The following is a 12,083-nucleotide window of genomic DNA, read 5'->3' on the forward strand; positions in this document are numbered from 1 at the left end:
AGTGGAGAAGCAAACTAGTCAAATTCAACAAAATCTCCAAGCTGGGTGGGAAGACTGCCACCCTGAATATTACAATGTGAATCCAAATCACCACTGTAGGTTTGAGAAAAGGGCAAGTGTGAACAGAATAACGTTCAATAACAAAGCAGTGTGGGATCCTGTAGTCAGACCTGGATCTTGATCTCAGCTCCGCCCCTTTGAGCTATTGGACTCTGGGTGAGTTCCTCGCCTTTGAGATCCTGTTTCCCTCTTTCCTTCCACAAATGGGCTTCCCACTTCCACTTCCCTTCCCACTTCCACAAGTGGGCTTCCCTTGTGGCTCAGACGGTAAAGAATCCGCCTGCAATGCAGGAGACCTGGCTTGATCCCTGGGTTGGGAAGATCCCCTGGAGAAGGGAAAGGATACCCACTCCAATATTCTGGCCTGGACAATTCCATGGACTGTATAGTCCATGGGATCCCAAAGAGTTGGCTGAGCGACTTTCACTTTCTTCCCTCTCCCATAAAGTGGGTGTCAGGATATTTTTCTCTTAAAGGGATTAAAATATTTACATAAAATATACAGGAAAGGCTAAATAAATATTTGCTTTAATTCCTATTGAGGAAGGTTTTGATTAGTGCAACTATAGAGGAAAAAATAGCTCAACAGAAGGGCTGGTTTCATAAAAGAGTACCAGAAAAAAATCAGATGAAGGCAGTAATGGGTGGTTGGTTTGTTTTTTTTTAACTGTTGTATTGATATTTCTTTGGACTCATTTGACAAATGAAAATCCAACTCCAACTTGATGGCTAGAGTGGGGGGATTCTTTCCAATATTCTCAGCTTCTCAGCTCTGGTCAAGGGTTAATAATGCATTGTGTTGTGGAGGGTGACAGGTGGGAAACAAAAAGATGATTAAAGATCTGACTCTCAGAGTAACTAACACTTTTGTTCTCTGAAGGTGTTTGTATATATTTAAGTTGTGTTTCTTGTCCTATTAATCTTGCTAATAGTTAGACTGAATTTTATTTAAGGGAGAAAAAGGCTTAAAACAAAGCCTCCTTATCCTTATCTGTATAATGTTGGTATTGTGAGACTATGAAATTTCTAGGTTCCTTCTGGCTTGAAGAATCTTCATATGAGTGTGAAACAAGTACAAATTTAAAACTGTAGATTTCCACAATGGGGTCAGGGCATTTGGAAGCATCCAATGATCCCTTCTTTAGGGTGGATCATTGAGTTTCCAAGAGAAGACAAGCTTTTATTTCAAAACTAAACTTTGAAATTTAAAAATAAAGGAAGAGAAGTGGGGGAGGGTGGGAGGTGGGGAGGAGGTTCAAGACGGAAGGGACATACGTATACCCATAGCGATTCATGTTGATATATGGCAGAAATCAACACGATATTGTAAAGCAATCATCCTCCAATTAAAAAATAATTAATTATTAAAAAAAAAAGAAAAAAAAATGTTTCCAAGGTCAGAAGGAAAGATTTAAATTTTTGAAGAGCTCATCAGCATTTCAAGGGTCGTGATTAGCCCCAGGAATTTACTTTGCTGTTTTCAGCTCAAGCACCGCCACCCCCAGCCTTCCCAGGTCCCCTCCCCCGTGACTCGGTGTCAGGCTGGGTGGCCACAGCTCTGGGGTCTGAAACTTCAGTCTCACTCTCCTCTGTTCCTGTTTGTTTATCTGATCTTTTTCATGCTCCCTCTGTTTTCTCGCAATGTCCATTTGTCCATCTTTCTGATGCCTTTATGGCCCCCGCCCGGTGGCGCTGACCTGAATATAGAAATTTAACTGCTGGCTCACAATTCTTTTTTTAATGGCTAATGAGTTCTCCAGAGTAGGGTTATCGTGGAGTATGAGCCAAGGGAAGAGGTGGAAAGAGAAAGCAGAGGAAGAAATTTAGCACGAAGCTCCTCAGGGATGTTGGAGAACACCCTACTCAGAGGGTACCTTGAGGAGGGACAGGTGAAACTGTAGGAGGAACCTCTGAGTGCCAGTGACTTGTCTCGGCTTCCCTTGAGAGTCACTCATTCACAGTCACTACCGTCTGTCACCTTCTGTAGGGGAGGGCAGGCTGGAGCAGGAAGAGCTCAGCTTTGCATCAGGCAGATGGGGCCCGGAATTACATGGTTCTGCTGCTCTGTGTCTCAGAATGTGGATCTCCTCGTCTGCAAGAAATGAGCAGTGCTACTGCCATATGTGGGGTGGTGGAAAGGCTCAAATGTGTTCTAAAAACACCTACCTAGAGACTTCCCTGGTGATCCAGTGGCTTAGACTTAGCTCCCAATGCAGGGGGCCCGGGTTTAATCCCTGGTCAGGGACACACACACACACACACACAAGTCGCTCAGTCGTGTCTGACTCTTTGCGGCCCTATGGACTGTAACCTATCAGGCTCCTCTGTCCATGGGATTTTCCAGGCGATAGTATTGGAGTGGATTGCCATTTCCTTCTCCAGCAGATCTTCCCAACCCAGGGATCGAACCCAGGTCTCCCACATTGTAGACAGAAGTTCTACCGTCTGAGCCACCAGGGAAGTCCTAAATAGACCCCATATGCTGCAACTGAGAGTTCACCTGCTGCAACTAAAGATCCCAAGTGTGGCAGCCAAGACCCAGTGCAGCCAAATAAATAAATATTTAAAAACCAAACAACACCTACTAGTCTTTCCTCCCTCCCTTTTTAGTCCTTTGCATGCCAATTATTCGGAAGATTGCTATTGGAGACTTCCCAAGTGGTTCAGTGGTTAAGACTTTGCCTTCTAGTGCCATGTGGTGGGGGAGGGGTGGGGGTGGTGAGTTGGTTTGATCCCTGGTTGGGGAGCTAAGATCCCACATGCCTCAAGGCATACCTCAAGGCAAAAAACCAGGACATAAAACAGAAACAACATTGCAACAAATTCAATAAAGACTTTAGAAAAGGTAGACATAAAAAAAAAAAACAACTTAGAAAAATAAACAAAAAACTCTTAGAAAAAGATAAAAGCTTGCTGGTTAAGACAGTTTTGAACCCCTAACACACTTTCTCATAAAAGCCAGTAGTCCTGAGTTTTGTGAAGGCCCTGACTCCAGCCTACCTTGCCATTCCTCTCTCTTCCTACCTCCATCCAAGAACTTGACTTTTAAGCCATGATGAAATCCTCAGCTGTCTTCCCCTCAGCTTCACTACCCACAAACTTTAACTCCTTCATCCTGGAATCTCAGACCTCTGCTTAGAAGAATTCAGCAAGTCAATATCCAGGTGAAATTCAAATCCAGCTGATGATCTGTTCAGAACTGATTTTTCTCTTGCCCAAATTGCCATTCCACTTCACCTAAGCTGGTCATGGGAGTTTTACAATAAAAGTCACAACATATTTCCTTTTGTGCTTGTTATAATAGTAGCACAGTGTTCAATAACCACTTATTGTTGAATAAATGAACAATAATAGCTACATTTGTTGAGTGTATGTTATATGTTAGGTAGTGTACTATGCCTTTTATATGCATTTCTTCATGTAATTATCACAGCAAGGTTAAAAGAATGTATTATGGTCCCCACACTCGGCTTCCCAGGTGGCACCGATCAGTTAAGAAACCCCCTGACAAAGCAGAGATGTTAAAAGATGCAGGTTCTACCCCTGCGTCGGGAAGATCCCCTGGAAAAGGGCATGGCAACCCACTCCAGTTTTCTTGCCTGGAGAATCCCATGGACAGAGGAACCTGGCGGGCTGCAGTCTATGGGTCGCACAGAGTCAGACGTGACTGAAGCGATTTAGCACACACACATGGTCCCCACACTCTGGGGAGCTAAGGCTCAAATGGACCAAGTAACTTTCTCAAAGTCAAGTATCCGGAAAGTAGAGCAAAGATTCCAACCTAGAAATGTGTGAACCCCAAGCCCTGTTTTCCTTCTACTTTCCAAGAGACAGAGCCTAAGTTAAAAATACAGAGAACTAAAATCAACTATGGGGACCATTTACAACCTCATGTTTGAATGTGACTTTCAGCAATGCCTGAGGCCAACAAAGAACCTCTAGGCAGCTGTTTTCTGACCTGGGGAGGCAGGCCCACCCGAGACAGCAAAGAAGCAGAAGTCCAAACGTGAGGTCCATTAAATGCTGCAGAGAAAGTTTACTGCCACTAGAGGGCTCCCTCCTCCTTAGGCAAAAAGTGCAGCCTGGACCGTGCAAGTGCACCCCGCCGCCCTGCGCCGGATCCACTCCACCTCCCTCAAGTTCAACTCATTTTGCCCAAATCCCTGGGACAGCAGCAGAAGTTGGCCAGCCTAGGGAAATCCCTTGGTACTTCCCCAAGCTGGAGCAGTGGCGGAAGGAGGAGCCATTTGCCCCATGTTTTCACAAGCACATTCCATCCTCTTCTGGGTTGGAAATGCTTTGAGGTCGTCAGTTGAAGCTCCAATATTTTGTCCACCTGATGCGAAGAGCCTACTCATTGGAAAATACCCTGATGCTGGGAAAGATTAAGGGCAAGAGGAGAAGGGAGGTGACAGAAGATGAGATGGTTGGATGGTATCACCTATTCAATGAACATGAGATTTTGGAAACTCCAGGAGATAGTGATAGCCCAGGAAGCCTGGTGTGCTGCAGTCCATGGAGTCTCAAATGGTTGGACATGACTTGGAGACTGGACAGCTAACAACTAACAATGCTCAATGGGGGCTGGGGCGGGTTGGGGGCGGGGGGGTGGAAGTTGGTCTCCCTGCATAAGCTCAGGATGTGAGAGGGAGTGGAAAAGTAAACCTTCCTCCCAGGAAAAGTGGAGGCTCTGTGGTGGTAATCCAGAAGTGAGGTCCAACTGCCAGCCTGGTGGGCTGCAGGCTCTGAGCCTACAGCAAAGGAGCACAGAGCAAGTGACCCAATGAGACTTCACTTCCGTGGGCCCTCTGGAGGCCAGGCACCCTCAGATTTTGCTGAGACAGGGTCGGGGTGTGGTGGTCGGTGGGAAGGCCTTCTGGTGTAATGAAGCACAGTTTTGTTTGAAAATATCCTGCCAGGAGAAACATCTCTTGGGGCCATGGTTGTGCAGCTACAGTCAGGGAGCTCCCCCATCTTCACCACTTCCCAGGGGCCCTCCTGGGGAGGTGCTTCTGCAGTAGCCCCTTGGGGTTCCCTCAGGTTGGAATGAGGACTCAGTGCTGCATTTTAACACTGTATCAACAGCAACGCATTAAGTTCAGGCAAATTACTGAACTGTATCTAAGCTATTATTACAACTACAGGAAAGAACAGATAACCGGTAAAGGGTTGAGAGGCTATTTGGAAGGAGGTAAAGGCCTCGTGATCCTCCCCTTTTTAGACTTGTTGATTTTGTTAGATTATGTGTGTATGCAAAAGTTGAAGAAAAAGGGTGAAGCGAAGGTAAATTGAGTTACAAAACATTTCCAAAGGCTTCACCATGCCCTGATAGGAGGTTTCAAGAAACTGGACGGGCAGCTTGGACCAGAGAGCCCTGGATGGAGAAGCGGTAGCCGAGAGCATGAACTCCGGGTTCGAGGCCCCAGAAGGAACAGTTGCGAACTGAGGTGGCCCCGCGTGGCCGATCACGTTGTACATGGGAACATTTTCCTATAACTACATCCCGCCCTCTCCATCCTACAATTCCGCTGGGCACCCAGGGTAGGATTGGATCTTGGCGGTAATCAGGCGGCCTTAGCCCGGCCTGCAGAGAAGGACAGGGCCGGCAGCAGCCAGCAGCCGGGGAGAGGCGACGAGGACATTGTTCCAGCCTCTCGGGTGGGGTCTTGTGGGGGGAGGGGACGCGGTAGCCGTCCCAGGGGACCCGTGCATCAGCGCGTCCAAGCGCCTGGGCTTTGTGAAGTGTCTTGAGTCACCATGGAAATCCGAAGGAACGCGGAGAATGGCACCCGGGGGTCGGCTGGTTCTCGGGCCGCGCCCTTCCTCCCCTCTCGGACCCTGGCCCCTCGGCAGGGCCTGTCGGGAGTTGTAGTCCCCAGGCGGTGGCCGCGCGCGCCGCCGAGGATGCAGGGCGCCGCCGGTCCCCGCCTCCCCCTAACCTGCTACCGCGAGGTGGGGAGCGCTGGGGAGGAGCTGTCGCTCCCATGATTGGCGGAGGCCTCCTCCAGCCCCCACCCAAGTCCCCTCCCCCGCTCGCCGCTTCTGACTTCGGAGCCCCCGCGCGCCAAGGCGGCTATCGAGCGAGCGCGCGTGCAGCCGCGCCGCCCAGAGCACCCGCAGCGCCGGCGCCGCGGCGAGACAGGAGGAGAACCCACCCACCGACAGAACCCCGCAGCCGCGGCATCCCGGAGGAGTGGGTGATGGCAGGGCGGGCGGTGGGCTTATTCTCCCCGGGCTGGGACGTCCATCTCACACAATCTGTTTCTCTGGGAGGGGCACAATAGAGCTGGGGTCGGAGTGCGCCTAGGGAACCGGCTGCTGGGAACGCGGCGGGAGGTGTGGTTTGGAATTCGGGGCAGCCTTTTCGGGCTAAACTGGGACCCGAATCGGTTCCTCTTTGTAAGCCCACAGAGCTCCCGGAGCGCCGAGCGGTACCTTATTCATAGTAGGCGTTTAATAGATGCTCGTGGGATTGCAAAGAACTGGGGTGAGGAGGTTGGCTTGGTGGAAGGGTTTCGCTCCTAGGACACAGTAGACGCCCAGCCTCGTCGAGGTGCAGTGAATGACTGGAGGGCTGGGCGGGGGCTTCTCTGGCCGTGGGCCCGTCCTGCCCAATACCTTAAATCGGCGCCGTCCTCTGCCCGCGCGGATCACCTCCCGCCTCCCCCCCCCCGCCCCCCGCCCGCCCCACGCCCCCGGCATACACACACACCCTCTGTCCCTCTCGCCTCCGGCTTGGAGTTTGCCCAGTCTGGACCGGACCCAGCGGCCCGTCCACGTCCGGCTAACGGGTAGACTATTCGCCGGCCGCCTCTGGAGGCACCTGTCTGAACCACAAAGACCGCCTTTCGCTGCCCAGCCCAGAGCGGGCGCCAAGCGGAGTCCCTTCGCCCGAGCCCAGCGCGGGAGCGCTCCCGGGGGCATCGATCTTGGCGGGCGACGCCCCAGACCGGGGGAGGAGGCAGGAGTCAGAGTTGGAGAGGAGCTGAGATGGAGAGGCGGAGGCAAGGCCTCCGTTTGAGCAAAGATGCGAACATAGGGATGGGTGGGAGCACGGGGAACTGGAAACAGGTTTGAGGAAAGAGAAGGGTCTGAGCAGGGAGGGTCGGAGCTCGGAGCAGGTGGCGCGAGGCGAGGCTGGGGCTGATGAAGGATGTGGAGGGGAGGAGGGATGCGGGAGGGTGGAGACTGCCTGGGTTAGAGAAGAGTAGACGCTGGGGAGGAGGAGACCCACGCGATGAGAGGGAGGGGTCTCCCTGGGGAGGGAGGTCTCCAGGGAAGGGAGGGGCAGGCAGCTGGAGGGTGGGGGGAGGCGGGTCTTGGCCCGAAGACCCTCAGCCCAGGCGAGGGGCCCGGCGGTCCTGTGGCTGGCTGGGCGTGGCTCTTGGACCGGGCGACGGACTCGGGATGGCGGATCGGGGACCGAGCCGGCTGTCCCTGCGAGGAGCTTTGTCTCCCGGCTTGACACCAGCCCTTAGGGACTCGTTTAGGGTTTTGTGATAATCCGCAGCGCCACAGGCACACCCTTTTCTTCGCAGAGCTGAAAGGCTTGGTCCAGCGGCAGGTGATGCCAGGGAGGCGAAATGGGGGCCGCTTCCCTCCCGGGAGGCCCGGAGAACAATAGCCGGCACTGGTGTCCTCCGCACCAGGAGCTAGGGCACCCCTGGAACTCGAGTGTGCAGTTTTCTGGTGCAGAAAACCCTCCCGGAGAAATCAAAGGGCACGTGCTCTTCTCTTGGGGTTTGTGTTAGGGCAACAAACCCCACTGGTAATTCTCTGATGTGAGTCGCGCATCCCGCCCCCCAGACTGTGGGACCCGCAGACAGACGCCGCCCCTGGCTTTGGTACCTTCTGGCTGCGGCACCGCCCCCTGCCCCTTGCTGCTGACCAACCACCGAGACGGTCGGGGTGGGGAAAGACCTGTGGAGGTCGCCTCGGTACGGAGCGGGCTCCCTGAGTAGCCCGCTTTGTCTGACGAGGCGGACGCCTGCGCTGTGCGTTCTTAGAGGGAGCAATCAGGGCTGGTGCGGTTTCTGACAAAATGGAAGAGACGCAGTCGTAGAGATTACCCGCTGCGGGTGCAGCTCCTGGTCTTAAAGCCGGCAGCTAGGGGACCAGTGCTTCCCTTTGCCGGTGACCACACCCAAGCCAGTGTATCCATCCTTTGCAGATTTCACTTGTAGTGTCTGCTGACCTAAGAGAGGGACAACTCTGTGATAGGAGGCGTCTCCTTGCCCATGGGAAAGCAGATGGACAGAAATGGAAACACAAAAAGGACTCAACAGAGCTTTGCTTGCATTCAGTCTTGCTTGCTTGGTGTCTTTCACACCAGGCTAGCAGCGTCTTAACATGTGAGATGACAGCCAGAAGCCAACATTCAGTTTTACAGATTTTCTTTGATGATTGTTTAGTTGATATTAAAGGTAGACTCTTTAGCATAGACTTATACTTTTAAATGGTCATTCATTTTAAAAAGACAAAACAAACAAAAAACAAGACAGAAGCATTTTTATTCCAAGAGTGAAGGAAGAAGCTTGGCTCAATGACAAGCAGACCATCATAGGAAAAATCGCTGTGACATATTTGGCCTGAAGTTGACTGATGAGCCTTTGGGCTCTCATAACCTGGCTTTGAAACCTCAAGATTTTACTCGGATTGATGGACTGTGATGTGACTGTCAGCTATTCCCCAGCACATATGGTAGCTGACAGTGTGAATTCTTCCTACCTGGGCTATACACAGCAGTAGCAACAGTAGGCTATGTCCTGATACTTTTATTAAAGGAGGATGCTTTGTAGAGGTGCCTCTCGGTATTTACAAAGGACTAGCTGGAATGTTGTTCATTGGATGTGTTTAACTAAAATAATAGGCCTGTCTATCTCCAGGGTAAGTGAAAACCAGGAATCTCTATATTGGATCCCTGGTGGCTCAAACAGTAAAGAATCTGTCTGCAATGTGGGAGCTAAGTTGCTTCAGTCGTGTCCAACTCTGTGCGACCCCATAGACAGCAGCTGACCAGGCTCCACCATCCCTGGGATTTTCCAGCCAAGAACACTGGAGTGGGTTGCCATTTCCTTCTCCGATGCGTGAAAGTGAAGTCGCTCAGTCGTGTCCGACTCTTCACGACCCCATGGACTGCAGCCTACCAGGCTCCTCTATCCATGGGATTTTCCAGGCAAGAGTACTGGAGTGGGGTGCCATTGCCTTCTCCAGCAATGTGGGAGACCAGGGTTCAATTCCTGGGTCGGGAACATCCCCTGGAGAAGAGAATGGCTACCCACTCCAGTATTCTTGCCAAGAGAATTCCACGGACAGAGGAGCCCAGAGTAAGTGAAAAGCAAGAATCTCTATATTAGAACACCCAAAATCTGGTACTAAAGGTCTTTTTCTTATGAAAAAAAACTTCCAGTGAGACGTATTTTGTTGGTTTATTCTTCTTGAAAGAATTTTATGGACTTAAGGGTGTAATCCTATTATTTTAGAGCACTATGTGAACTTCCAATCCAATTTTTTCCTCATGGGGAGTCAATTCATAGATCAGGAATATTAGTATTACCAGCCCATTTCTGCAGTATCCTCCTACCTGCCCTGTGAAAATGTCTGGGAGACAGATAGGAGAGGCAGGTGGCCATAGAAAAGGACGTTATGTCCCTAGATTCTAGAGTGCCCACATGGGCAGCATGTGAGATCTTAGTATCCTGACCAGGGGTCAAACCAGCACCTCCTCTAGCGGAAGCATGGAGTCTTAACCACTGGCAACAGAGAAGTCCACAGAGTGCCATTCGTAACTCCCATCTCCCTGACTTTGGGAGCCTCAGCTAGGTATACAAAAGATGTTTGTGGGACATGAACACTTGGCTGTTGTCAACATAGCCTCTTCAGATTTAAGTCAGGGTAATAGTATTCTAAATACATTGCATGTTTCCACCACTGGAAGCAGTTACCCAGCAAGGCAAGTGTGTAAAATTGGCCAAAGTCAGGTTTGAGGACTTGTTTAGGCTTCATCGGGCTTCCCTGGTGGCTCAGAGGTTAAAGCGTTTGCCTGCAAGGCGGGAGACCCGGGTTCAATCCCTGGGTGGGGAAGATCCCCTGGAGAAGGAAATGGCAACCCACTCCAGTATTCTTGCCTGGAAAATTCCATGGACGGAGGAGCCTGGTAGGTTACAGTCCATGGGGTCGCAAAGACTCGGCCTCGACTGAGCGACTTCACTTCACTTCTTCTAGAGAAGAGCGATAATACAGGAAACCTTTGTCAATGTGAAAACCTGTAAGGAGAAGCAGGTATAAAATGAAATCAAATGAGAGTAAACAAGTAAGAAGGTAACTGATTTTCCCGTACTACTAGCGAACAAATAGGAAATAATTTCAAGGTCACTTTGTCTTACATTTTTATATGAAAATGAAAGGTGCAAATACTGTGGTATGACTCTTTAATGAACATTGATGTTTATGTATAAAAGCAGACACATATACTTAAAAGAGTTGCATGAAACAATATTTTATATGGTTTGTTCTATTTCAATCTTGGAAATTTCTTCCATCTAAAATAAATGGACTTAACCATAGCATCTCCTGACCCTCTCACCCTCTCCCATCAATCACAGCCCAGTTCTATGCTGTTCTTTTGCCTCCTCCCACATGGGCTCCCTCCTTACAATCCAGACTCAGAAGCAATGTACACAGGAAGGAGAGCCTGGCTCTGAGCCAGAAAGCTGGAAGTTGAGTCCCAGCCCCAACACTTGCTGTCTGTCCATCCTTAAACGACTAACTTTTCTCTTAAGGACTCAGTTTCTTCATTTGTTCAATGAGGTTTATATGACTATTCGTTTATATGACTATAACATATTATATGTATAGCCTAAGAACAGAGTCTGGCCCCTAGTAAGTGCTCAATAAATATCAGTTATCACCATCAGCACCATCATCATCCTCTCACTCCAGAATGTGCGCCCCTAAAAACATTTCGATTCCCTGTTTAATCTTTCATCCCCAGAGGTCAGGGTAAACTGCTATAGGGTTATCAATAGTGGGAATAGAAAGAAAGACTAGGACTCTGTTCTGAAGGTCCCACTCTGTAAATAGTAGGAATAGCTCTGTGTTGACTGTCAGCCTCCTTAAGCGCAGCTGTTTTGAGCAGCTGAGGACTTGTAGAGTTAGGAATGTTCCAGAACTGCTCTGACCTAGCTTTAACAAAACTTCCCTGTGTATAGAGTTGGCTTGGCAACTGCTCTTGCTCCTACATCATCTAAAGAACATCAGGCATCCATAACTGGTTGAGACGGCTGTTGTTCTGAGACTGTTCTGTTCTTGGTGTGGGAAAGAGTGATCATGTTTGGTTGATGGCAAATTGTTGGGAATAAAAATATCTCAAGTTTTCTAGCTAAGAAATAAACTTAGCAGTACAGAATTACCTGTTTAACAAAAACTTTCTAAGTATTTGCTCTGTGCTAGGGGTTGTTCTAGTTCCTATGAGTTGAGTACAGTACTGTTATTATCTCCATTTTACAGATGAAGCAAATGAGAAGTGACAGAGAAAAGCTTTGCACCCAAGGACTCTGCTCAGAGTCTATATGAGTCAGGGTTCTCCAGAGAAACAACTAATAAGGATTGGCTTATGAGACTGTGGGGGCTGGCAAGTTTGATTTATGTAGGGCAGGCCAGTGGGCTGGAAGCTTTCAGGTGGGAGCTGATGTTGCAAGGACCCCATAATGGTTTGTCTTAAAGCAGAATTTCTTCCTCTTCTGGGAAACCTTGATTTTTCTCTTAAGGTCCTTCAGCTACATTTGACTACATTGTATGAGGGTCACCTACATTAATGGGGAAAATCTTAGTCAACTGGCATAACCATACCTATAAAATACCCTCCCAGCAACACATAGAGATGTGTGTTTGACTGAATGACTGACTAGTGTAGCCTAGCCAAGGTGACACACACTCAAAGAAACTATCACAGGGTCTGTGCTTTTCAAACACTACCCCAAGCTAAGAGCCTTAGTTGCAATAACTCCAGTACTTTGGCCACC

The 12,083-nt window shown here is 49.5% G+C and overlaps 1 protein-coding gene across 1 annotated transcript in view; it reads left to right on the plus strand.

Annotated features, from left to right (window-relative positions):
- The first annotated feature begins 5,934 nt into the window (after positions 1-5,934).
- Positions 5,935-12,083, plus strand: part of DPYSL5 (dihydropyrimidinase like 5) — an 89,852-nt gene continuing 83,703 nt past the window's right edge. Inside the window, exon 1 of the mRNA XM_069580272.1 lies at positions 5,935-6,253. Coding sequence (XP_069436373.1) covers positions 6,045-6,253 — 209 coding nt within the window. The 5' untranslated portion in view covers positions 5,935-6,044. The remainder of the gene's footprint in view (positions 6,254-12,083) is intronic.

The sequence above is a fragment of the Ovis canadensis genome, chromosome 3, assembly GCF_042477335.2.
Source record: "Ovis canadensis isolate MfBH-ARS-UI-01 breed Bighorn chromosome 3, ARS-UI_OviCan_v2, whole genome shotgun sequence".
Lineage (NCBI taxonomy): Eukaryota > Metazoa > Chordata > Mammalia > Artiodactyla > Bovidae > Ovis > Ovis canadensis.